This window comes from Manduca sexta, chromosome 9 (genome assembly GCF_014839805.1).
Source record: "Manduca sexta isolate Smith_Timp_Sample1 chromosome 9, JHU_Msex_v1.0, whole genome shotgun sequence".
Lineage (NCBI taxonomy): Eukaryota > Metazoa > Arthropoda > Insecta > Lepidoptera > Sphingidae > Manduca > Manduca sexta.
In genome coordinates, this window is record NC_051123.1 from 7,369,070 (window position 1) to 7,396,410 (window position 27,341).

The window sequence follows — 27,341 nt, forward strand, 5'->3', positions numbered from 1 at the left end:
CTTAAACCTATCCCACGGTATTGACAGATAACTTTGTGTCCAGTATTGGATAAATTAGAGGAATTGTTCCCCATGGGTTTGGTTTTTTTCCGAAATGATTCACGAAATCAAATGATCAAATTATTACACTAGTGATGTCTCTTATGTTTAAAAATTAGGGTCAGAGGGGGGCGAGTTTGATTCGTAGCTCACCCTCTGGGTTTGGGTTTGGAATCATGCATTGGACTTCGCACGCCAATTCTACTATTTTAGTTCAGCGTGTATAAATACGTATTACTTTTTAAATAGGTTAAGTATTCGATAAATATTTTTAATAAGAATTTAATGCTACGTATACTGGCCATTTGTACATTATTTTTTACTATAAATTTTACTAATCATATATTTTACATTTATTTTAGTTTTATTTTCATTCCTGTTCCATTAAAGCAAAAATTACGATTGGTTGTTAAAACCTAAAGATAAAAAATGATGAACTCTCAAAAAGAATATTACGAAGTTGACTGCAAGAAAGTTTAAAGTAGAAATAATCTGCACGCAATTTTAACATCTATGCTAATATATACATCTGAAAAGTTTGTTTGAACGCGTTAATATTTGAAACTACTAAACCGATGTTGATTTTTTTTCACTAATAAGAAGCTATATTACCTATAACTGAGTTCTATAGGCTACTTTTAATCTCAGGAAAATATTTATGCTAGTAAAACTTTTCCACACAGGCGCCAAAGAGTATACAAATACTACGTGCGGGCGCTGTTGCAGGCAGAACCTGGGAACATGGGTGCCGCCAAGATTAGTTTTAAGGAGGTGCATTTGCGCATTATATACTTACATATAACATAACATCATGTTTTTTTCTTTTTAAATCAAAATCGCGCGGGTTTTTGAAAATGCTTTATAATAAAACAAAAAAAAACCCTGTGGTCGATAGTTTCCATTATTGCAGATGTATTCAGTGATTTATAATTTTTGGGATTTATTTCTTTGCAGCAGGGTGGACTTCCACCTACTTGCATCCACTTCCCGTCGCCCCTGACAAGGAGTAATTTTCTATATCTTTGAATGACGAGACGAGCTTACCGTTCGCCTGATGGTAAGCGATACGACCGCATACAGACATTAGAAACACCACCCAACACCTTGAATTACAAAGTATTGTATGCTATTCCTGGGACATGAGATGTTAACGCGACCTTTCTATACATTTTGTATAAAAGGGACGCGGCAGAGACATATGTCTGCGCCCCGTCCACGTCTTACGTCTTTTCTGTCTGTCCAGCGCATCAAACAACCTGCTCCCGTACGAAGGCCGGCGAGTGGCATTTTTACTTTACGCAATAACTTTTGATTTAATATTATCAAATTTATTAAAGACAAGCAAGCCGCCTGCGTGTGCGTTCGCGACCTTATATATTTACAAAAATAATCCTTATAGCATGATTCAGTATTCACGCATGATGGCTTATTATTAGCGTATTTCATGTATAACATTGGTGTTTCTATACCGATTTCTATGATTCTTTTTTATGGAATATTTAATAATGTTAACTTTTTTAATTAGGGATGACTGAGAGTGTTATAAAAGTAAGAGTAGACAAATATAATGAGAAAGCTTCGAACTGCTTAGCTATCGGGAGTTACACGTGTTATTGTGAGTCAACCATAAAAGATAGACATATGCTCTCGTGGGATATTTTTTACATAATTTTAAGGAGAACATTTCCGTCATACATGATTTCTGTGTAGCTTTAACCATTAAGGTTGCACACGCGACGGAAGCTTAAAAAATGGAGTAACTTCTCCCGTTTTCCCCACATTTCCCTTCACTGCTCTGCTCCTATTAATTGTAGCGTGATGAAAAGTATACTATAACCAGCACAGGAGTATGACAAATAATTGTACCAAGTTTCGTTAAAATTCGTCGAGTAGTTTTTGTTTCTATAACGGTTATACAGACAGACAGACAAAAATTTTACTAATTTCATTTTTGGCATCAATATCGATCCCTAATCACCCCCTGATAGTTATTTTGGAAATATATTTCATGTACAGAATTGACCTCTCTACAGATTTATTATAAATATAGATTAGATTGTCTTAGTCTTGTATAGTGTCACGATTGTCTAGTCTATAAGTGTAAGTACCTATTCTATTTTGACTGCGCGTCTCCTTGGGGGCGCCAAGGAATTAATTGCACACGGGCGGCACATGGGCTAGAGCCGCGTCTATATATTATACTTAAGTATATGTATTTAATATTAGTATAGATCACTAAGATTAGTATATATCTATATAATAGATATCTTAGTAATCTATACTAATATTTTTGTTATCAAGTAACAAAGTAACTCCGCCTTTGTGTTACCATCGGCGAACATATGATCTAAGCAGATCAACTGGGGTAAAAAGAAAGCTGAATTCAACAAATGACCCTCACCACGCAAGGTCCGAGTAAATGCGAGATTTTCTAGGTTTAGCACCAGTGACGTAGCGTGAAATTTTCCGATAGGGAACCCGACAACATATAAATACTAATATGCATAAATGCGGTTTGAAAATCGCTCTTATTATAATTAGATATATGAATTACGAAAGGGAAGAAAGAGAGCCCGCAAGAATCTTATACGGACCCTTCGCCACTGGTGAGCACTGATCTGCCCCGGCCCTCATTCACTCCGTACATATTTTTTTCCCTGATTATTCCATATATAATATTTACAGTTATTCTCTTAGTAACTGAGTTACATCATGGTTCATATGGGATGAGGCCCTGAAGAGGTTTCGCTATTTGATACATAAGCCCCCCCCCCACCGTTATGTTTCTTACACTTTCATCCCCAACCTGTAAACCGATTTTCTTTTTTTTTCTTTTCTTGCTATCCCCAACCTCTTAACCAATTCCCTTTTTTTTCTTTTCTAGATGGGTAGTGTTCGATAGACAGTAGACTTGAACCAGAAGAAAGATAGTCTCCTATTGTCTGTGAATACACACATCAAGACCAATATCCTTGGATAACTTTTTCATCCGGGTGAAATCGCCAGCAATACTTGTCTGTTTATGTAGATAAGTATTTTATAGATGGATTCAAGTTCGGAGAAAATTTGGTCTAATTGAAGACGCTAGATAGGCAACCCTTAACATGATAGTGGATAGATAAAAGCAACAAACAAATGAACTTTAACCGTTCTGTTTGATATAAGATTCAAAAAGGTGATAATAATGATCTTTTGTCACGCTCGGCACACTGCCCCATTAAATTTATGTTTAATAATAACGGGTTACAAAATAATATGCAATCTGTGGTAAAATAATTAGCTATTTGAAATAATAAGTGTATAGTTTTATTACTCGAGTCTATGCTTGGGCGAACCCATTAATATTCTCGAAGTATAAGTAGCCAAGCTACTTGCCGTTGTAACGTGTTTAAGGAAATTCCATCAAAGTAGATACAATCGTTTTTGGAATTATGGCGAATTTAAAAACTGACTTGAGCATACGTATTATAAACCTTAACACTTATACATTTTGAAAAGAGCTGTTCAAAATATACTGACGCATATGTATGAACAAGATAATACCCTTACCTTGTCTCACTCATATCTCATCATTAATGATTAAGACCTTCGATTTAATCATAGTTATTTTATGCTGAACATGTATATATCAAGTAAGGAAAACTAACATTAATTATGCAAACAATACAGATAGGAAGCAACCGAATGTTATGTATATGTGAATACTCGTGTTGGCTGTCATTTTGATACGTACCTACATAAGGGGCCGTTCAAGTATTACGTAACGTAATTTTTGAGGATTTTTGAGCTTCCCGCCCCTCCATGTAACGAGCCATAACGTTTTTCTGTACCCCCCTACCCTAAAAGGAACGTAACACTAAAGTGTCAGTTTTTATATAATATTCACAATTATGTTACGCAAAGTACCGGAGAGTCGCTAAAATACATTTGTTATTGTTTTAAAATAGAAAAACAAATGTTACGTAACAAATGTACGAAACCCACCTGCCGCCCCAGTAACGCATCGTAACGTTTTACAAGATCCCCTCCCCACCAAATTGCGTTACGTAATTCTTGAACGGCCCCTAAGTAACATTTTTAAAAGGTTCAATAGGTATTAAATAAGACAAGTTTAAAACCGCGATAAAATAGTTTAATTTTAATGTCAAACATTCGCATAAACATAAGATATCATTAAGGCAAGTTATTTCAATTATTTTCAGATTTCGTGTCACAAACTATGCATAATAATATAAATAACACAGAAATTAATTACCTATATTCAAAGACTACTTAAATTTGATCTCTTGTTTCGTGATCCTAAAACTATTAAACCGAATTTTTAAATCTGATATTTATGATGTTTTAAATGCTGATGTAAAACATAATTATTTACATCAAATTCCGCTAAGATTTGTGGCTTATAACTGTTTAAGTATTAAAAATTGCGTCATTTTTAAATTACACGCGAACGAACTAAACCATTTTATCAGTAACCTGTCTCGGTAGAATACTACTGATGCACACGGTTGCCTATTGCATAATATATAAACACTCGTACGTACAATGACATTTTACAAATAGACGCGTCATATCCTAACAAAATTGCACATAAAAACAGCGGAGTATTTACTATAGTCACAGCTCTAGCGGCTCGCATCGATACGGCCCGAGCGAGCCCGAGTGGTTCCGAATGGGCCCGAGCGTCGGCCGCCCCGTCGCCATGACAGTCGAATGAAATGCATTTATTAGTTTAAAAATTATTTAAATAGTGTATACTTATTACTAACGTATGAAATGAAACTTTTTTTCATTCACAGTTGGAGTATAATTTGTACATCGTCTAAAAACACAGGAAGGCATTTTATTTATAAAAATACAAGAAGTTAGTAAGCAGACTAGCCGCGACAGTGGTTGGAGGTTGACTAAGTGAATGTCGGGCAGTTACCTTACTTTCGTCTTGCCAGTACTGAGCTCGGATAACGTATCTATGTAATAAAAACATCTTAGCGTACGTATTTATTATTTATCGCGGTAACATCGGCTCTCGTAGAGGATACTTCCTTTGCTAGTTCCAGTATGCTTGTAACCATGACGATGACTAAACGAGTGCTTGTTATTTACACTGGCGGGACATTTGGTATGCTGAAGAATGAGAAAGGAGGTAAGAATTTATTTTATTAATCAAAAAAAAATTATATATAATTTTTATAAATAAATGACTTAAGCGCATGTTCAATCTGATGGCTATTTAAAAAGCAAAGGAAAATTACTTCATAAAATTTGATTTTTTTTTTGGTTTGATTTACTCCTTAAGGAGAAGGCAAAGGCTCTCAGCCATACAGCCTAGTCTGTCTTCTTTTCATAAAATTTGAATTTGAAAAATATGATAAAATAAATCTTGTTTTAATTTTTTTTTTTAAATGAAACACCAATACTAAAATTATTTTTTTAATTCAGAACAATTAGAATATTTCAGAAATATGTTTGTTACCTTTATGCCTGTATGATTTTTTATTTAAATGGTGTTTAAAATAAAAAAATATATATAAATAAGACATTGTAGTGTAAAACAGTATGAATTCGTGTCTGATATGGTGATAGCTTCGCTTCTTATTACATCAAGGGACGGAAGCGGGTCGAAGTATTTATCATGACTCTACACTACCCTTTAGAGAAAAGTTTATTTTATTTTTATTAAACGTTAACTTTACATAATCGGCGATGCACAATTAATAATTGAGTTTATTATTATTATATAGTTAACTAATTAACATATTACATTTACAGTGCTGGTGCCTCAAAAAGATATAGAAAAAGTGATTAGAAGACTACCGCAACTACACGACAATGAGTATTGGAAGGAACACATCGCTGGATCCGATATGAAGGAATACCTCGTTTTACCTGGTAAGGTGTCATTAGATCGGATGGTATTGCTACTATTAATGGGAAGTCGCACTTACTTTTCGTTTTATCACTCTCTCGTATTAAAAAAATAATGATTCCAATATGACACTAGGTAATATGTAAGGCAGGCAAATTAAGGATAACCTTTTTCAATAAATGATCCCATTTTATCGATCGATTATCGATCTATCTCAACAATGGACCAATCAAAACAAAGATTTTTTGACATGCTTACAAATGAATTATTTTTATTGATCCATTCTGGAAATCGGATTGAAGATTGACATAGTATATTGAAAACGTCCTTCGTCTGTACGTCTAGTACCTAACAATGTTATTTCTAAAAGTTTGGTTTTAAAGAGATCATCAAGTAACTTTACTCTCTGAATATTGGAAAAAATTATACCATCATATTATTTCATGATTTCTGAGGGGGATTGTGCACATAAATAAGATATATAGAAAAGTACATTAGTTTTTTTTACTATTATATACTGTATTTACTTTATACTTTGGACTTGATTTTGAAAAGAGCAACACTAAATATTTTTATCATTGTCTAGTAGAAACTGCTTTTAGAAATGGTGGTAGATTATATTTGACTGAATCTAAATGTTGAACATATTACTGATTTAAATAAATTATTTCATATCATTTCCATATTAAAAACGAATGCAGTGAATATTAATGTGCTTTATAATTGAGGGTGTGATTATTGTTTAGAAGCGATGTGGCATTAAGCTATGGGCGGACGAAGTTAGAAGGTTTTTTAAATATTTGACTCAATATAATATATTAGATGATATTACGTATGCCTTGCTCTTGAACTTCTGTGAGAGTTTATCAGTTGAAATAAGTAGATGATAATAATATTGGCAAATGATACCAATATATAAGTCAGAATTCTGGGTTTCTTATAATATATTTATTATAAGTTATTTGACTAGATGATTGATATTATGACCTAACATACACAATCCGCGTAGGAATTAAAAAAAAAACACTACAACATAGACTATTTTTTGGTGAATCCGATTTAGTCCGAGTTTTAATCCGTGGTAAATCAATTATCTTAATAATCTTTAAAAACACGGTCGTATTTATTTTTCATCAGGATTAAAAAATATTTCTTTGACAGATATTAGATATATGGATTTCTATTTTGTCATATTGATTTTAGGCCTAAAAGATGAATATTCGCGGCGTAGAGTGCAAAACACCCGTGGATAAATACATAGTGATAACAGCAATAAGGAAGTAAAAACGCCGTATCAATAGTATACTGTATGATGTTATCTTAATTTATGGCAAAAGTATTTAATCCTAAGTATAATATAAATATTTTTGTGTCTGCTTTGTTATGTGTTTAGTTTATTAATGAAATTCTAAATTCTTCACAAACAGCGAACATAGATGGACAAATCTAATATTAACGCTGCTCACAGATTATACTTACCATATTTTGCAAATGTTTTTGTTATTTGAATGAATCTGACATAAAAGAGAGAAATAAAAACCCTAAAAATAAATATGACAGTGTAAAAGAGTAAAATCCTAATCCCTCTCAATATTAGAGGAGGGCCGTGCCCAGCAGTGTGACAGTGTATAATACAGGGCTGTTATTATGAAAGAGAAAAAAATACTTTAGCTATTATAATAACTTTTAAAATATATATACCATGCAAGTTGTGACGTTATATTTTTTTACAGATGGGAAAGACACAGAATTGAAAGTATTGTACAAGATATACGAATATGACGAGCTCAAAGATTCTTCAGACTTCACCATTGACGACTGGATCAGACAGGCGCGAGACATAAAGGTTTTAATAAATATAACATACTTATCTTTACATGTAATTCTACTAATATTATAAATGCGAAAGTTTGTGAGGATGGATGTATGTTTGTTCCTCTTTCACGAAAAAACTACTAAACGGATTTGGATGAAACTTTACAGTAATATTGGTTATACATCAGAATAACACACAAGCTACAATTTATAATATTTTTGTGGAATTTGGTGATAATATAACTAAACATATCAAGTAAATCGAAAAAAAAATATCCCGGAATTCTTCAGGCAGGCGAATCCACGAGCAAAAGCTAATTGAATACGAGTATAATTTCAATTATCACTTTAACGGTGAAGGAAAACAACGCGGGGAAACCTGCATGTTTGAGAAGTTCTCTATAAGAATTTTGAGGGTGTGTGAAATCTGCCAATCCGTACTAAGTCACCGTGGTAGACGTAGGTCTAAACCCTGTCGTAGAAGAGGAGGCCTGGGCCCAGCAGGGGGACAGTATACAATATGATAATATCAGCCTAAATATAATATTATTTATGAAAATGAGGGCAGCTCAATACTGGGTTGTAAAACAAATGATCCTAAAGTCAGTCGCCCCTGAGGAAGTGTTAAAGGTTTTTCACCAGTTTGGAGATAAGAATCATATGAAATGATTGCTAGCAAAAATCGCCAGGAGATTATCGGATCATTTTGTTAACCATTGCACTTTCCCCGTGAAAACAAAAGTGACACGACCCGCATGTTGATTTGATTTTACCAAATAAGGCAAAGTAAATACAAAACAAATATAATTAGATCTTTCTCGTTTTATGAAGACATCCGCGAACTAATTATAGCGTAGCTTAGGGAAAATGATAAATTAAGTGATTTAATTATAATCTTTGATTACTTTTTGACGTGTTAAACATCTTTATTTTATGATTCTTGACTGATAAAATGTACAGAAGGATATAATAAATAGATTATGGGTCTTGTGATTTTTGTTGGCAACAGAATAAAATAGTTTTTTATACAGGCCTAGCAAAGTGGCTCCACTGCAACTGATGGATAAGAAGTGGGGTCCAAGAGAATATAGACTGACGAGAGATGGTTTCCCTTCCGCTCTGGACCCAATAATTATGCCGGCCTGTTAAAAACCGCATATACAAAGACTGATCCTGTGCTAATGCCTTCATCTGTTTTAACATTCTGCATAGTGGTTGCTATCCGTTACAGTAATAATAATAATAATATATCAGCCCTGTATTATATACTTGCCCACTGCTGAGCACGGACCTCCTCTACTACTGAGAGGGTTTAGGCCTTAGTCCACCACGCTGGCCTAGTGCGGATTGGTAGACTTCACATACCCTCGAAATTCCTATAGAGAAGTTCTCAGGTATGCAGGTTTCCTCACGATGTTTTCCTTCACCGTTAATGCAAGCGATAATTCACAAAGAATACACACATAATTTTTTAGAAAAATCAGAGGTGTACAGGCAATTCTCCGAAAAACAAGGTTTTGGCATCATTAACCTGGCTCATTTTTTTTTTAAATATTTGAATGATTTGCTTAGTTCATATTAAAAACATAATTTAAAGAAATATAATAACGGTAAAGGCCCTTAAATTGGTCAATTAGACGAAGAAATATAGCTCATTGAAAATTTAAATTATCAGATAAATGAGATCAAGACAGGTGAATGAGAATGGTAGCATATTTAAATTTGTAAAACCATGAAAAAAATTACAATATCATATTTTTGTCCTCTATAATCAAAAGATTACAATAAGTTATCAATAATTATAAATATTATAATTATTAATAACTTGGTTTAAAGTTTAAAATGAACATCAAATGAAAACCTGCAAATAGTAATCAGTTTCTTTAACAGACACTTTCTCTATGTTCTATAAAATAACTAAATAAATCAATAAGTTTATCATAATCATAAATTTATCATAAACATAATCAATTGAGCTTAATTTTTTTTATTAAAATATAATGAGGCAAGTATTCTTCTGAGCATTATATTAGATGTACTATATTATATTTCTAAGACTGACTCACGCTAATTTCCTAAACATGTTTAAGAAAATTAGGTCCTCTTAAATGTTATCATCAAAATCACATAAGAACGATTTCACTTCGGGGCTATTAGATAACTTTTTGGTAGAAATATAAAAACATATTATTGAAATAATCATTATTAAGGTAGCAACTTTGTTGCAATTTAATTATAATATTCAACCAATTAAAAATGTTCGAAGCATGATTATCAAAGACGTCTCACTATAAGCCAATATTCGAAATTTTTTATCAAAATTCAAATGTTTCATTATTATAATTTGGCAAATCCAAGTCCTCTGTCGTAGCATTTTCTTTTCCAATTTTTTTTTTGGCTTGGCATCTTTTTCTAATTTTCTATTTTTTTTAGTGTATTATCTGTGAACGTGATATTAGCAGGCTAAACTTCAATATCAATCAATATTTTAACACGGATTTTATTTGATTCTGGAGGTACAGACGCATCATAACCGTTTTCTTAAAGAATATTCGGGCAATCTAGTTATCGTAATAAGCTAAGTTCCTTTGTAGATTCAGCTAATGGTACCACATACACACTAATATTATGAGGGGGGAGGATATAAAAACCTGGATGATTATCATGAGGACATAAAATAGCTTCGTCTAAGTAAGAATTCCCGCAACAGCTCAACTTGCGAACAGTTAATAGACGCTGCGCTAAATTCGGATAAGATGAATCTTGTCTACTTTTAATTAACGAGTGATCCAAGTTTAGGAATATATGTCTCGTCAGATATAATTAAATGTGATGGCAATAAAATATTATCCTTATTTTCTTAGAAGCGTTCAACATCAGATCCACATGTACTTTCAAGAGGAGTATTAGAAGCTAGCAATTGAGCCGTTTTCTTCTGTTTCCTTTTTCCTTAAATAGTAAGCCTTGGAATTTTATCTCTATCTTTTTCTTTGAATTCTCTGTTTTCTTGGTGACATTTTTGAAATACTGAGTTGCTTTTTATCAGCCTTATGCCTAAGATATTAAGTCAGTCTTTCTCTTGCTTTTCTTTACAAACATTTTCGATAGTCTTAATCCAATTATATCTTGTTTTTCTGCTAACCGTTTCATGTTATATGAAATGATAATATTTCAATTTTTATAAAGTAAAAAACCTAATCCTGTTTAAAATTCTAATTTATCTGGCCCCTGTCTAATTCATCTGACGTAAATTCGCCAGAGAAATCCAGAATAATTAGACCCAGCTAAATGTGATTTAAGCACTAAAATGCATCTCCCGTCTAATTTCATCAGAATTCCCAAGTAAAAAATACATTAAAGAATTCTACAACTGTTTCGATTCTCGGTGGTATTTTATAGAGAGTATTGTGTTAATATAAATTAAATAAAATAAGATCATAAAAATTAGAAAAAGTACCTTACAAAAGCCAGAGTCGTTGATATTATCGTGTATAATTCACTATTTACGTTACATAGGAACATTCTTACTTCACTCAAGCACGGCGGCATCTATCACCAAAGATATGCCGAAACATTTCGGCCGATATGTCTTCACAGTTATTGCAGGTACTTGGCGAAAGCATGAGCCATAGAAATTATGCAAATACGTCTGGACATTTTTAAAACTTCTGTAAATACGATTGGTTTTTACTAATTAATCCACTATAAACGGTAAATCACGGGCGCATAGTTTAAGTATCGATTCAACTACTTTGAATTAATTAAAGTATTGTATATTTTTTATTATAAAATATTAAAATCGTAAGTTGGACGTGTGGACGCGCCATATGAATGAGATTTTGCATGTTTAATTTTTTTTTACTGGAATATTATAATATTATATAAAAAAATATGAATAGGCCTTAGTAGAAAACTAGTATAAGTACAATATGAAATATTGATATAATTAAAAATGACCAAAAAACATACATTATCTGATGAAAAACCTGTTTTTTTGTAGTTCAGAGAATTGCCCTGCCCTTGGGATTTGAACCTGCGGACATTCGTCTCGGCAGACCGTTCCACAACCAACTAGGCTATCGTCGCTTTTTTTTTATTACAGTAATATTGTACCCAAATTACTAACAACGAAAGCTTTCTTTTTGATTTTTTTGCGCCATGTATCCTGTGTCGAAAATCACCACGTCTGCGCAGGCGCCTAGCGTAATAATAATAATAATATATTATACTAAGCGCCTGCGCAGACGTGGTGATATAGGCGCTGAGTAATATAATAATATTCTCATCTCAATTTCCAGAAATTTTACCATGACTACGATGGATTTGTTGTTCTCCACGGCACTGATACAACGGCTTACGGCGCTTCTAACCTGTCATTCATGCTGGAGAGTGTCGGAAAGACCGTTGTTCTTACAGGAGCACAGGTATTTTTTACTTAATTATCTATATATATAATAAGGATGTCTATGTACGTTCCTCGTGAACTCTAAAACGGTTGGAGCGATTTTAATGATTTTTAGTCTCCAGATAAGCCCAATGGGTGATCCTGTGAAGTTTCATAGCGATCTGACCAGACACTCTTCGGGCTATATAGATAAATTAGTGCTACCAATGCAAGCGCAGTGCAAGAGGCTGGTCGCTATTCTTACTTCTTATCTAACTAGTTCTATTATGTTATTAGTATTATAAATCTGTAAGTTTGTAAAGGTCTTTGGAGGTTTGGATGTTTATTAAAACTAAAGGAAGAAATAGTTGAAAGGATCTAAATGATATTTGGCATACGGCTAGACCGTGTCCTGGAGTAACACATAGGCTACTTATATCCCGTTAATTTGTTCACATGGGAAAAAATGGGATTTTTAATTAACTTTTCTTTAAAATAGATTTCGCTAACGTCGTACAGATAGTGCTATAAATTGCTACAGTGTTCTATAAACTTCTGTTTCTACGCTTTCAACGCTGGCAAAGCACAGCTTTAGCAAGACCTAGTTTATAGTATATCAAAAGGCTTGTATTGTAAACTAAATACTAAGAGTAAGGCATGAGTCTCTTCGACATACTACCTACAGTGGTTTAGTTTTGTTCAATGTCCACTATGCAATCAATTATTTCCTCTTCATTCCATTGAAGAAAAGGAGGACATGGGTATATCTATTTTAGGTAACAAGATGGTGTGGCAAAATATAATTTAGGAACCCCTGGATTGCAGGTACCAATCTTCCAACCGCGCAGTGATGGCAACAATAACTTACTGTGTGCAATCCTGATCGCGGCTACTCAATGTATTCCCGAAGTCACGGTGTTCTTTGGCGCTAAATTGTTTAGAGGCACTAGGTAAGTGACTAATTATGAATACGTCAAATATATTCTTAATTTTTTTTGTGTTAAAAATAATGGAGATATGAGAATATGCAGTATACTATAAAATTGTTAGAAATATAATTAATAATATTGTTGCGTGTTCGTTCGTATTTATTTTGATAAAGAAGTTTATATTTAATCTAATGCATAGTCATATCAAAAATCATCCATATCCAATCATGAAGGTTGAAGTCAACCAGTAAAAACCAGTCAACTAAACCCAATAAAAAACCATCGTTTACCTCTTCTGGCAGAGTCAAGAAAGTCTCCAATACACGCATATACGCTTTCGACTCGCCCAACTTCCCCCCACTTCTGGAAGCGAAGACAACACTAGAAGTGGACCCGAAGATGCTGATTCATCCACCAGGGTCTGTGCCCAACGAGTGCCGGCTGCACGACCAGCTGTCTAAAAAAGTCTATATATTGAAAGTAGCTCCGACCATCACTCCGGAACTGATTAGAGCGGTGTGTGAAAATATGGAAGGTAGGTTAATGTGTACCAATTATGTCAACTATAAATGTTAATGTACCAGAGAACAAAAATGGAATACTTTTCTTTAAGAACTTCGTTGTTAGGTTACAGAAACCACATAAAATAGTATTAGTTTATCAGCCCTCTGCTATCGAGAGGGATAAGTCCACCACGAGTAATTATTTAATTAATATATAGGTAGAGTGTCTCAGTGGCTTACGCCTATTACGCCTATGACCCCCGTATTACGGTGCGATTGCAGTGCTGAGGTCTTGGGTTCGATTCCCAGGTCGGGCAAAATGATATCGGGTTTTCTACTCAATATCAGCTCGGAGTTTAAAATTTGTGTCCGACATGGCGATAGGCTCGCCCCGGATGGAACATGCATGCCGTAAAGTGGGTGCATCAATTGCGCCTCTGCCTAATCCTTTTGGGGTAAAAGACATTTGTGTGTATGAGTGTAAAGTAACATTTTAATTAATTTAGTGCATCGACTGTATTTCTCCGTAAAAAAAAAGCAGTCATTTAGTAGAATTTTTATTGTTTTTGTTTTCCTTTTTCATTTCATTCAAATTTATGTATTACTATTGATATTTAGATGTTACGTGGTTTGTCCTTTTGAACTTTTTTTTTGACATTCACTATACAGGTATAGCCTAATGTGGAAACCGACTACAATATGTCAAATGTAATTTTGCAGGAGTTGTCTTGGAGACCTACGGTAATGGAAACATTCCGATAAAAAGAAAAGAGATCTACAAAGAAATAGAGAGGGCGGTGAAGAACAACGTGTTGGTTGTGAACGTGACGCAATGTATCAATGGAACGGTGCTTGGCAAAGCAATATACGAGACTGGATTGGTGAGTAAATACAAGCTTAAAGCTTAGCTAATCTATAATAATAAGCCTCTTTTTTCCTTGAAAAAAGGTATAGTGATAATAAAAGATTATTGGCTAATCTATACTAATATTATAATGCTGAGGAGTTTGTTTGTGCGTTTGAACGGGTAAATCTCTGAAACTACTAAATCGATATTGATTTTTTTTCAATTCCCTTTTCCATGCCTCTATAAAAGCTCACGTCGTCTAACCATGATGGTTTAATTTCGTATACTTAAAACTCCACTAATGAAGTAACGATGTTGCTATTTGGTATGGACATTTGGGTCGTTAGCGATAGAACTAATTGACTTTAAAGTCTTGAAACTCTCAACTTCGTTACAGCTAATTCGATGCCCATGAGAATTGAGTTATCGTTTTCAGCGAACTTACGTTTGTAACTCGATAATTTTTTTTTTCTTGTCTATTGACTTTGAAGAATATTCGTATGACACTTTAAATGACATAAATGTTCAGGAAAATATCCTTGAAATATAGTGTCTAGTTTAATAAGTCGGAAAATGCTATCTTAACGTATGCTGCCTTAACCGTTGGAGTTAGACAAAAATGATGTGCCGTAGGATTGTTTATCTTAAATAGTTCTAAAGAGAAGTTCGCGACAGCATATATTTACCTTTTATGTGAAAATCACTATGACATTCATAGTGAGCCATTTCTGTCTCAAAATTTATTGAACGGATTTTTATGAAGTTTCGTATGGAGATAGCTGACCCTGGGAAGCTTATAGGCTACTTTCTATCCCGGGAAATTATATACCGGGACTTTTATCCCGGAAACTCCACGCGGGCGAAGCCGCGAGCAAAAGCAATACACGAGTATATAAATCCGCAGAAATTTTCTATCAATAATAGTCATTGTATAAAACATATCTACAATGTATAAATCATATGTTTTTTTTTTCTCTTTAAGTAATTACTTATATCCGTCGTACACCTTATGCTGCCTCTTATTATCCCGTTTTCTGTTATATCCATCCCATAGTTGTCTGTAAGAGATTGCCTTGTGCGATAAGACCGCCATTTGTACTTTTTTTTTCTCTTTTCTTGTTATATTATTTTTATCCCTGGTGTACAATAAAGTGTAATAAATAAATAAATACAATACATGGTCCGACCTCTTTCAGTTACTGGTAGAATGCGGCGTGATCCCCTCCTTCGACATGACTCCTGAAGCGGCGCTGGCCAAGCTCTCATACGTGTTGACCAAAACAGAACTCAGTTACCAGGAGAAAGTTGAGGTTAGTATATGATACAAGGATATTCGGTGGCGTAGTTGTAATATCATACGGCTGCAGGTTTCAGGTGTCGGGTTCAATTCCGGGTCGGGAAATGATATTGAGTTTTTCTATTGAGTATCAGATTCTGGAATTTGAACCTGACTTAGCGATAGGCTCGACCTCTATTACATCATGGGATGGAAGGAGACCCCCACCTCTCTTATTGCTTACGTAATACTTGAAACCCCTCACGCGTAGACTACACCGAATAGTATAGTAAATACAGTTTAAGAGAGGTTGAGATTGGAACAACTAGTGAGATTGAATGCTATAATAGTCCTGCATCCTAGTCCGTATTGGATGCATTGATTCCGCTAGATTCCAGACTTATCGATTTCTTTTTATTTCCAGTTGATGAAGACCAACATCCGAGGGGAACTCCACAACCCGAACAAGGCGTAATTAAGATTAATAAATTAGTATCCACAATTCCATGTTTTATTTTAATTCAATGAATTTTCAGTCTTATTCTTATTAACTGTAAGGTCTCACTTCTAACCTCAATCTGAGTAAAAATCTCTCGTCAGTCGACGTTCTATTTGATCCCACTCCACTTACCATCAGGTGCAGTGGGGTCACTTTGGAGTGCTTGTATAAAAAAAAATATACAAAACAGTAATTACCTTGGTAACGTTGTCATAGCGGCTGCCTTAAAACATACATTTACTGTCATTAAAAATGCAAATATTTTTCAATGAACGATGAAAATGGCGAAGTTATCGAGAGATTGTTTTTTAAACTGTAGTGTTTCTTTTCATCTCCCTGCTTCTGATATAAACTTATTATCCTTCTGGAGTTTGATTTCTTATCTATGACACTCAATGTAGAGAATTTTACTCCCATGCCAATAATCAACTCTACATAAGTAATTTGTAAGCAAAACTTCGTTTTGATTAATCCCTTTTCACAATGGATCGAAAAAAGCGATTGGGATCGTTTTTTAAAAAAGGCCGTACGAAATACTTCTGTATTACGTAGCTTCACAATGTGAGGTTACAAGAAAAAAGTCATCAAAAATACACATTTTATTAATTGTATACATTACAAATGACAAATAGAACACAAATTGAATAATTGTACATTGTTCGATTATATCAATAAGCATAAATCATAAATCTTTGAAATAATAACAAAATGATGAATGCCCCGACAGATTAACAGTTTCTTTGGGTAAAGAAATACATATTAGCCGAAACACAACGCGACACTCACACTGACACACCAAGTACAACCGCCGACATAAATGCTGAACATATATTTATTTGTTATCGAAAATTATTGCGATCGTAATGAGTAAAGAGCTTTAAAATATTTTTCAATGAAACAGGACAGTATTAATTAATTGATGAGGAAATTGACTATTTAAAAAAAATGTGACAAATAATTTAAAACATTACAATCATACCAATAATTCCATGGCAACATATTTAAAATGTTTATAGACATGACAATACGAAAGTGAATGATTTTTTTTTAAATCTCCCAAACTGGGCTATCCCCCACGGGAGTCATAAGAAAATATTGACGCAAAATTTGTTTAAAAAAAAATAAACGGCTTACAGTAACCTAATACTATAAAATATGTGTGATATCATTGTCAGTTTCATTGAAAAATACTCATCATCAATATTAATAAATTTTATACAAATCGCGATATGATGAAAAGTATTGTCTTGTATAAATTCTGAACTCAAGCAAGACATCTTTTCGAATACCACGTTTATCGATAAAGCTGTAAGAATTTACTATACAAAGAAGGCAGTGCCTTTAGAACACGTTGTCAAATGATTCTAGTTACTATGCGGTCGAAATAAGAATAGGAATGTCAAAAAACTCTAGCTGTCAAATGTCTTAAAAATGTTATTTGTAAGGATTAAAGTGCATAATCTTAGTACAATAATAGTAATAAAAAAAAAATTGGTCACGCTACAAAATTAAAAATGGCGGAAGCTCATTCCTATTCTTATAGCGAACTACATTTCTAAGTCATCGTACAAAATCTAAGTTCCTAACTAATTGTAAGAGAAATACCTTCGACCCGTGGCCGTTCTACTAAAAATATACACTCAGTTTCATTACGATATAAGATTCTATAAAATCCCATACAAACACCACAAAATACGACTTTATGATCTTATCTATTGAATACAAATTAGTTTAAATTATTGGCTATTGATTGTGATAATTAACAAACAAACAAGAACATAATAAATAAATAACACATTTTGTACTAACAAAATTGTAATCAAAATATTTGAGACTCTACAGTTTTTTTACGAACGTGTTCAATTCATGGGAGAGATTCATGCTTGTAGTTTTATTCGCAACCATATTTCTTCGCATTTTAAGGTATAAAATTATAAAGATGTGTGTTCAAATCAGTTCAAATCAGTTGAAAATGAGCTAGAGTTTATAATAAAAATAAAATAAAGCAAGAAAAAAATATCTAATATTTTTTTCTTGCTTTATTTGATTTTAAGATTTAATAAGTGATGGAAAATTCTTAAAATGGAAAGAATAAATAAAAAATCTATTATCTGTTTAATTAACACTTATAAAGCTAAAGAAACTATGACAGACAGCAAAAATCGTTTAATTTCAAAATTGGAACACGTCCGCGCTAATAAGAAACAGTAAGACAAATACATTAACGTCTAATATATCACACGTTACACACCACACGTTGCAAAAAACGCACCATTTACAAAACTACGGCGGGACTGTACTACTGTTTGTATGTAAACAATACTAAGTGAAAGTGCAGTCAAAACCGGTTACAACAAAATTAAAGAGACCGCCTAATCTCGACGCTATATCCGATAGACGTAATAAGCGTTACATATTTTTTTATGTATTTTTCTGAATGTGCTATGTAGACGTGATAACCGGTTTTGCCTGTATTTAGTTGTTGACTGTACCTAAGGGCGAGTGGATTGATGGCACAAAAGCGTTCGTGGCTGGTCGGGGCCAGTGTGAGTTTAGCTCACGACGACTTCTTTCTTCTTGCTAGCTGTCGCAATCAGGGTCGGCTCACCTATAACAATACCATTGCATAAATAGGGTACCGGACTCATTTTTGTTCTTTACTATTATCAAATATTTACATAATATAAATTATAACACAGAAGGAATTATTAAAATCCGGTAAAAAATGAACAAGTTATAAGACTTTGAATTTCGGTGGAAGGGGTAATTAACAAGAAACAGAAAAGAGACGAAATATCCACATGTGACGTCATCGGAAATTACGACGCGTGCGAAAAAAAGAGATGAAGCGATATCCCCACATCGCGCCCACTTCTGCACATTACAATATTTTAAATATGAATCACTCGCTCATTTTTTAACCAATTGTTATACAGTTTTCACAGGAGTGCTTCTTTTTCGTATTATTAACAATTACATATAGAATAATGTACAAAATCAAGCATAGGCCGGTCCCCTATTGACAGGCAATAAAAAAAATATTTTAATATAGTAATTTCAAGGTTATTGAAAAATTAAGAAAATTCAAGGCAGAAAGTAGTTTATTATGTCAGACAGATGAAATCTGTTTTTTTTTTTAATGTAAAAGACGCCAATTCTGGCATTGAGAAGTGATAACGGTAATATTGGTAAGAACTACGTTAATGATACTAAAGGCGATGGTAATGATGGTAATAAAAACCGTGGTAATGATAAAAAATTAATAAAGGCAAATAAGTTGGTAAAATTCTCTGTCTTGTCGCTCAAGACAATCTCCACAGACAGATATGAGATGGAAAGATCTTTAAGCAAGAAGCATGTTCTAAAAGAACTCACCTGCAGGGCTGTTTGGGTGCAGCCGCTTGAGCACCTGTGTAAGATCGAGCCCGGTGAGCGTCTTGAGAGCGGGCGGGATGCCGCCTGCAAGTCGTGCCACCTCACCCGTGGCCCCGTTGTCACCCACCATCACGATCTCGTCCGTCTTCGCCAGCGGAGCTGATACTTCTGCCGCAATCTGATTGTAGAAAGAAGATAGGTTTAATTTTAAAGTAACTACAGTAGTCGATGCAGGAATAGCTATTTGACTCTTGAAAAAACGAAATGAGTCAGGAATGACATGCCTGATGTATTTCTTAGGAACCTTAGGTAGAGCTATAGCCGGACTTTGTTTCTGTGTTACAAAAGAACAAAGCTAAAATATAATAGATTATTGTTTATAGGTCATTTACAATAATACCCTGACCACCAACAATATTTCAGTTGTAAAATTTTATTTGTTCAATTAAATTCCTTCGTAAACTAATATTTATTTAGGATTGATTTTTCTGCTAATTGTTGTGTGGTGGATGAAACATCAATGAACAAAATAGGTCAAATGTAACTATATAATTGTCAATCAGCTGACTCTATATTCAGTGAAGTTATAACTACAATTAAAACATCAGCTTTCATTAAGATATTTCCGTCTAGATTCCTTACCTTCGGCAGCGCCTCAAGCACCAACGCCATGATGGCCGCGTCTCCGTACTGTTTGTAAACCTTAGCTTTGGCCAGCATGCGCTCGGCGTCCGCCTTGCCGACGTCTCCGATTGCTGTGGCCTCAGCCAGACCGACTACTTTGATGCGTTCTGCATCCGCCTTAGCTGCTTCCACTGTTTGTGTGCTGGAAATTGGGTTGTTAATTTCAATATTGAATAGTTGAAAAATATGGTAATTAGTAACGTGATTTTGGCTGTGAAACATTATGGAGCATCATGGCAGGTACATTGTTGCCGATATATTATAATGTCTAAGAAAGAAAGAGGCATTCATGAACGTCACCAAAATGATGACAGCTTGTTTCGCTGTATTGTTATTTTATACATACATATTTTAAAACTAATCAAAGCGCGTTCTTTTTTGAGCCATCCATAAGATTATTTAAAGTGTGTCAACAATTTGATCATGCGCAACATATATATTTAAATTTTCATTGCAATCAATTACCCTAGAATTATTTTTAAGAATTACGTATCTAATCTTAAAAAAAAAAAAAATTCATGGTAATGACTTACCGTTTACCCTCAGCAATAGTCTGCAGACGGTACGCCTCCGCCTCGGCCGGCAAACGCACGGTAGCTACCAGCTCCTCCTCGCGACGGAGAATTTCTTGTTGTTCCACCTGAACAGAATATCAGCTTCAATATACATCTCTTTTTTTATTTCATACGAGCAGAGCGTATGATTTTGATGATTACAGTACAAGGGAAGTGATTGCTGTGAGCTCTAAGTTAACGTGGTCTAAAAATTTACCATCAGTGTTATTATTTATAGCAATTGTAATAATAATTATTATAAAATTGCTTAAAATAATTTTCCAAGTCCTATCCTTACTTTAGTATCAACATATTTATATGTATTTTTTTATGAAATTGTAAAAAGCTAGTTCAAATGAACATTCAAATAAAATATATTTGTGTGGTGCGAATGCAACACACATCATTTTTAAAAAATCGGATATTTTGACAAACAATGCTTATCTGAACCAAAACCTTCTAGAATAAACATTTGTTGATAGTCAAAAGGTTTAAATTCAATACTAACCTCGATTTGTTTGCGACGTTCCACGACTTCGATTTGTATCTCTTCGTTTCGTATCTTTTGTTTTATTTTCGCTGCTTGCAGTTCGTAAGCAAGTGCCGCTTCGGCTTTCTGTTGATTTGAGATTGTATCGATTTAATCCATTAACCTCAGACTAGTGGTTATCATATTTAGAGAAAGAGAAACCCTTTTTATTACCAAGATGGTAACCTTTATTGATTGTTTTTCCTTGATTAATTCATGGATGATGGATTTAATTTTTTTTTCTTGACCTTAATAAAAGTCGATGTGGTAAATTTCAAAATAGGATTCCTTTTACGAGCCGCTTAACATGGCTAGTCACAATCTGAAATCTATGGATCCGTTTGATGCATCCACAGCTATGCGTCTAATGTATATTGAACATACATTTATATACTTTCTATAATTACCAGTATCAAGAGTTGTTACTTACGGCAGTGTTGACTTCCTGATCAAACTGTGCCTTTTGCAGTTTGAAAAGTCTCTTATTGTCTTCGATTCTAGTATCCATTGAGTATTTGACGTCCATTGCGCTCTTCTCGCACTCCGCTTCCTATAAACAGACCATATTGTTTTTAATTACCGTTACGTGTCTTTTAATAAATTATTATTTAATTTTTGCTGTTGAATTATTCTAAATTCGAACTAGTTAATTTGTTAAATTTAATAATTATTATAGCGGCGATAGCCTAGTTGGGTGTAGAACGGACTGCCGAGACGAATGTCCGCAGGTTCAAATCCCAAGGGCACACACCTCTGACTTTTCTAAAAAATCATGTGTGTATTCTTTGTGAATTTATCGTTCGCTTTAACGGTGAAGGAAAACATCATGAGGAAACCTGCACATCTGAGAAGTTCTCTATAGGAATTTCGAAGGTGTGTGAAGTCTACCAATCCGCACTAGGCCAGTGTGGTGGACTAAGGCCTAATCCCTCTCAGTTGTAGAGGAGGCCCATGCTCAGCAGTGGGCAAGTATATAATACAGGGCTGATATTATAATAAAAATGGACAATATTGTTTTTTATTTTATTACCGTTTTGTGTCTTTCTAATAAATTATTATTTAATTTTCCTGTAGAATTATTCTAAATTCAAAGTAGTTGATTTATTAAATTTCTTAAAAAATGACAATATTATTTCTCAGTACCGTTCCGTGTACATATCCCAAATTAATTATTATTTAATTTTCCTGTTCAATTATTCTGAATTTCAATGAAGCATAATTATAAAAATTATTAAAATCAATATTTTACTAAACAACACTCTCCAATAGATGAAGATGGATATAATATAAAAACCACGATAAAATCCGCAAAAATAGTTTTATTTCAAATGGTCGAATGTTAAAATCTCTGATCGGATACTGAAAAAATATTTTCTAATAAAGTCAGGCGCCCTATTCTGTTAACGAGACGAATCCCGTTTGCAATTACGGAAGATCTAATTGAGTATTTTTTTTTACTCTTACCATAGCTTTGACAGCCCTATAGGCTTTAATCGAAGGATAGCTTTGGTAGCCTATACGGCTAATTGCAAAATAGTAATTCTTAATTGCAGGATATACTTATAGACTTTATTCCAGAGTAAAATAGATCACATATAATCTCCATAATGGACTAAAATGTAAGCGAAACCGCGCAATACCCAGTCAAATAACAATAAATATAAAACTGGTAATCACTATCTTTAGAAATGATTAATACCTTCACGAAATGATAAACTGCTAATCATGATCTATAGAATGATTGTGATAGTAGATCGACAAGACATGTAAGGTTCAGATAGTGGCCAAGGTAATCTAGAATAAGGTCACCTGTACGCGAGTTGTTAGACGTGATAAACGGGACATGTGAAACGGAAATGTATTGTGCAGTAACAAAGAAATAGAATCCCGTGAGTTGGGTTGCCACCCGTACCTTATAGTCGAGTATTTATTTATTTATTTATACTTATTGTACAAAACGAAATAAATAATACAAATAAGGAAAGAGAGACAAAAGGCACAAGTAAAAATGGCGGTCTTATCGCTTAAGGCAATGTCTTCCAGACAACCATGGGATGGATATAAAAACCAGAAAGAGAAAGGGAGGGTAGTGCAGTGGATTAAATTATATTTAACAAAAATTAATAATACGTACTTAAAGTATTGTACGTTATTTCGGGTACTTGTAGCTTATACTTTATGACAACAATAAAGTAGGTAAATTACTTTATTTAACATAATTTCATTCCTCTGGGACGATTCCTAAGAATTTTTGCGTAAAACGGCACCCAGTAATGGCAGAGAACAAAGCCTGATGATATTATTATGTAAAATTGTATGTGTTTTCGATTTTATTGTAATTTTATTGTCGATTCCCTCGACATCGGCGTTCACAGAGAAGATTATTTTTTTTATGAAGAATACCAAATGACGACAAGAAAGAAATATATCGTCTTTGAATCTGATGATGAATAAGCAAAGTAATAAGTAATTTGATACCATGTAGTCTTTTTTCGGCCTATAATTTATCAATGTACATTATTTGTCCAAAAAAGGTGACATCCCTACATGTGGGCGATAGAAATCCTCATCGGTTTCATAGTTAGATAGATTTCATAATTTGGTAAAATTGAGATGGTCCTTTTTGAAACATCAAAGTTATTTTTCTAAACTTCTTCTTTGACTATAATGGGATTGAAATATCTTTGCGAGCAATAAGTGCGATAGTTGGCCTTCTGTCTACACTTTCTTAGTCACAAGAGTAAATTAATTTTATAAAATTTTACTATTAATAATAGAGAACGGTAGAATCCAAAAACAAGTAAACACAGAATTTCTGAAACTGTAAAAAAATGTTGAACAATACAACTATCAATCAAAGCAATTTACTTAACTAGAAATCAACATGGAAAGCCATCGAGTTCATTACAATATCTGCCCATGTAGGTATGTGTAAAACAACATTGTTGTTTACGAGCAGATCTCAAAAACATTCCGACAATTGTTTAATTCGTTTGAACATTGTTTAACCACCTACGTCATTCCTTGAACGCGATCTTCATTTAAACTAATTTACTCTGCATCCGCCTCTCGATGGGATAACCTCTAACCAGGTTCCACTTTATTTCACACATTTCTATAATGCGACGACGAGATTTTAAGACGGGAAAAATGTAAGAGTATTATATAGCTCATGGTAGGATTGCGTTTACTTTGCGTTTTAGTTGTGTTTGAAGGTGGTCATCTAAAAATCATGTAAATACAGAAATCGACACACATAGTGGGCCACTACCTAATTAGTAGATTTTACACCTTATTACGGTGCTCGCTGTCCTGACAAATATATATCCAGCACCAGCAAGAATCACTACATAGTATAAAACAAAGTCGCTTTCTCTGTCCCTATGTCCCTTTGTATGCTTAAATCTTTAAAACTACGCAACGGATTTTGATGCGGTTTTTTTTAATAGATAGAGTGATTCAAGAGGAAGGTTTATATGTATAATAACATCCATTAAATAGTGGAGAAATAATGTTATTTTGTTTCGTATACCCGTGCCAAGCCAGAGCGGGCCGCTATGTTTTTATATACAACGTTCACAGTTTTTCTGCAGTGTATTTAGTATCAGCATTGCACCCGTGCGAAGCCGGGGCGGGTCGCTAGTAATTAATAATTTAACACCTAATCAACTCACCCTTATCCCAGCGTCTCTATTGGCCTGCGCGACGCCCACGTCAGCATCACGCTTGACCACCGCCGTCTGCGCCTTCCCCAAGCTGGCCAGGTACTGGACGTCATCGTAAACGTCCTTGATCGTGAACGACAGGATCTCGATGCCCATCCGGCCGACGTCCGGCGCGGCCACCTCGCGCACCAGACCCGCGAACTGATCTCTGTCCTTGTAGACTTCTTCTACTGTAAGCGTTCCTGTTGGCAACAAAATGTTAACGTTGATTAAACTCGACTAAAGGTGAGTTTAGACTAGTAATTCCTCGCAGCATTTGATAGCGCAAGAAATTCCAGATGAGTTTACACTGGTAGTAGATTTAAACTCGTCCAAAGGTAAGTTGATACTAGTATATTCGCACAACAATATATTGCGCAAGAACTTTGAGACGAGTTTACACTGGCAGAATTTCATTAGTTCTATACAAATATGAATCGCCGCAATTACTGCAAGATTTAAATTTTGCAGAAGTCAGCCTGTCGTGATTGTTAACACTGTAAACATCGGTCGCGAAAGTCTAATTTAGTTTTCTTGCTAAACAAAAGCTCGCTTATGTCTGGTAGGAAGATTTGCGTCAGGAACAAAAGCGTGACCTTATGGCCTTAAAAATAAAATATAAAGAAATTCATGGTGGTATTTTTACGAGTCTAGGAGTGACAAAGCAATTTTTGACCTAGAAAAACCTACAGAATATTAATTCTAATAGAGTAGGCGGGTATATCAAAAACTAGTATGTTAAAACAACTGTGGAATGTCTGTAAATTCAGAATTCAAGAACTACAAAAGACCATCAGTAAGAACATAAAACAAATGCCAACTAGAGTACCCGAGTTATCATAAATAACCTCCGGACCGTTCCATTTACAAAATGAGACGTAAAAGGGACTGAATAAGGTCTGTTTCCATTAGGAGTAGCAGAAAACGGATTTAGAGAATAAATCTCAACTGTCTTGTTAAAATATAAATGGCAAAAATGTTCGGATAAATAACTAAAATCATTGAGGTATGGAATAAAATGTGTGGCCAATGTTTTTACGATGATATTGATTACCTTTATCACTAGGCACACAATCATTATTATTATCAATATTTTAATTAAATAAAAACAAATCACGATTTTATCCCCGAAGCGGTAGGCAGAGGTGCAACCAAGGCACTTACTTTTAGTTTATATGTTCCGTCCCATGATGTGATAGGGCCGTAGGAGCGGTATTATCACCATATCGCGCACAAATACTCCGGGCTGATAGTGAGCAGAAAAACCCAATATCACATTCCCCGACCCGGGCTTCCAACCTGGGACGCCAGATCGGTGTGGTACCGCGTACGCTATATAACTAACCCACCAAGGCATTACTACCTATTTAAATGTAGGTATAAAATCGTATACAAACATGTACGTAGTACTAGAATGTCGACTATCGTCTTTTATTTATGCCCACTTGAGGTTGCATTCGTTACGACTTTGCGCAAACATAATGTTAGAAAAAAAAAAGAAACTGGCAGTTGAGAGTATTCATTTTTTAAATAAGGAAGTAATGTAAGTACAGCTGTTTAAATAAGACAAAATAAACTTTATATCACTCAGATACAGTTTTATTTAGCTAAGAATGTGTAAGGGTATATTTTTATGTAGCCATTTAATACAGTTTACGATCGTTACGCTAGATTTAAGTTTATAAAAAATCCACCCTATGAGAGAATCTAAGGGAATAATATACTTCACAATTTTACTTTAATCAAATATCGTACAATACGCTACAGTCTATGAAATATTATAATATATAACTTACTTTTTCACGTTCAGATATGTGAGGCCTATGGTAAGCGACAATGGCACCAGTGCGAACCGTACGAATTCCATATTTGCACAAATTCACTTCACTATAACACTAATAGACTATGATTGCAGATCTATAAATCCCAATTCTATGATTGATTGTTTATGATTCCATTATATTCGAAATTTTAGTCTATACAACAAAGGTAAAGTTAGATTTCAGTCGTTGACAATAAAGAAATAAAAAAGTAAAATCCTGCATGCTCAAAAAAAAGTTTTCAATGTGTACCATAAAAATTATAACGAACGAGGAATTACTAAAAAGGTATCATAGCACTGCATACGTTATCCTTGAATGCATTTCCTACATAATCAATCAATTTAAGCGTGAACTGAATACTAAACTATTTGAACAAAGCAATACACAATATTTTCAATTAGATATCGTAATAAGGTTAATTTTTTTATGAAATGTCTAAAGTTTCAAAAATATAGCCGCTGCCGAGTACAGGCCACGATAAACACAATGATTTAAAAAAGGAATCTACGTTTTG

At 34.0% G+C, this 27,341-nt stretch overlaps 2 protein-coding genes across 5 annotated transcripts in view; one reads left to right on the forward strand and one right to left on the reverse strand.

The window, feature by feature from the left end:
* The first annotated feature begins 4,494 nt into the window (after positions 1-4,494).
* Positions 4,495-16,161, forward strand: LOC115453722 (L-asparaginase). 2 transcript variants are annotated; one of them, XM_037436785.1, is made up of 10 exons: positions 4,495-4,574; positions 5,029-5,182; positions 5,809-5,928; positions 7,639-7,751; positions 12,019-12,144; positions 12,930-13,054; positions 13,336-13,568; positions 14,257-14,417; positions 15,580-15,693; positions 16,084-16,161. In XM_037436785.1, the coding sequence occupies exons 2-10, from the start codon at positions 5,098-5,100 to the stop codon at positions 16,132-16,134; spliced, it is 1,128 nt and encodes a 375-aa protein (XP_037292682.1). In that variant the 5' UTR covers positions 4,495-4,574; positions 5,029-5,097; the 3' UTR covers positions 16,135-16,161. The 2 variants fall into 2 exon arrangements, with proteins under 2 accessions (XP_037292682.1, XP_037292683.1); XM_037436786.1 differs by lacking the exons at positions 4,495-4,574; positions 5,029-5,182 and adding an exon at positions 5,569-5,662.
* A 581-nt stretch (positions 16,162-16,742) lies between these two features.
* The window catches only part of LOC115453721 (flotillin-2), a 357,821-nt gene continuing 347,222 nt past the window's right edge, over positions 16,743-27,341 (reverse strand). For 2 of the 3 annotated variants that reach the window (XM_037436782.1, XM_037436784.1), the window contains 7 exons: positions 24,975-25,207; positions 21,731-21,850; positions 21,280-21,387; positions 20,751-20,857; positions 20,176-20,359; positions 19,534-19,711; positions 16,743-18,766 (listed from right to left, as the gene is read on the reverse strand). In XM_037436782.1, coding sequence (XP_037292679.1) covers positions 18,711-18,766; positions 19,534-19,711; positions 20,176-20,359; positions 20,751-20,857; positions 21,280-21,387; positions 21,731-21,850; positions 24,975-25,207 — 986 coding nt within the window. In that variant the 3' untranslated portion in view covers positions 16,743-18,710. Of the gene's footprint in view, positions 18,767-19,533; positions 19,712-20,175; positions 20,360-20,750; positions 20,858-21,279; positions 21,388-21,730; positions 21,851-24,974; positions 25,208-26,800; positions 27,336-27,341 lie in introns of those variants that run through there. The other variant, XM_037436783.1, reaches the window with a different exon arrangement.

Bases quoted from the DNA above. Each gene is read 5' to 3' on its own strand.
- LOC115453722 (XM_037436785.1), top strand. From the start codon at position 5,098: ATGCTTGTAACCATGACGATGACTAAACGAGTGCTTGTTATTTACACT. The intron at 12,145-12,929 runs GTATTTTTTACT...CCTGGATTGCAG, and splicing joins TTGTTCTTACAGGAGCACAG to GTACCAATCTTCCAACCGCG. The intron at 14,418-15,579 runs GTGAGTAAATAC...GACCTCTTTCAG, and splicing joins CAATATACGAGACTGGATTG to TTACTGGTAGAATGCGGCGT.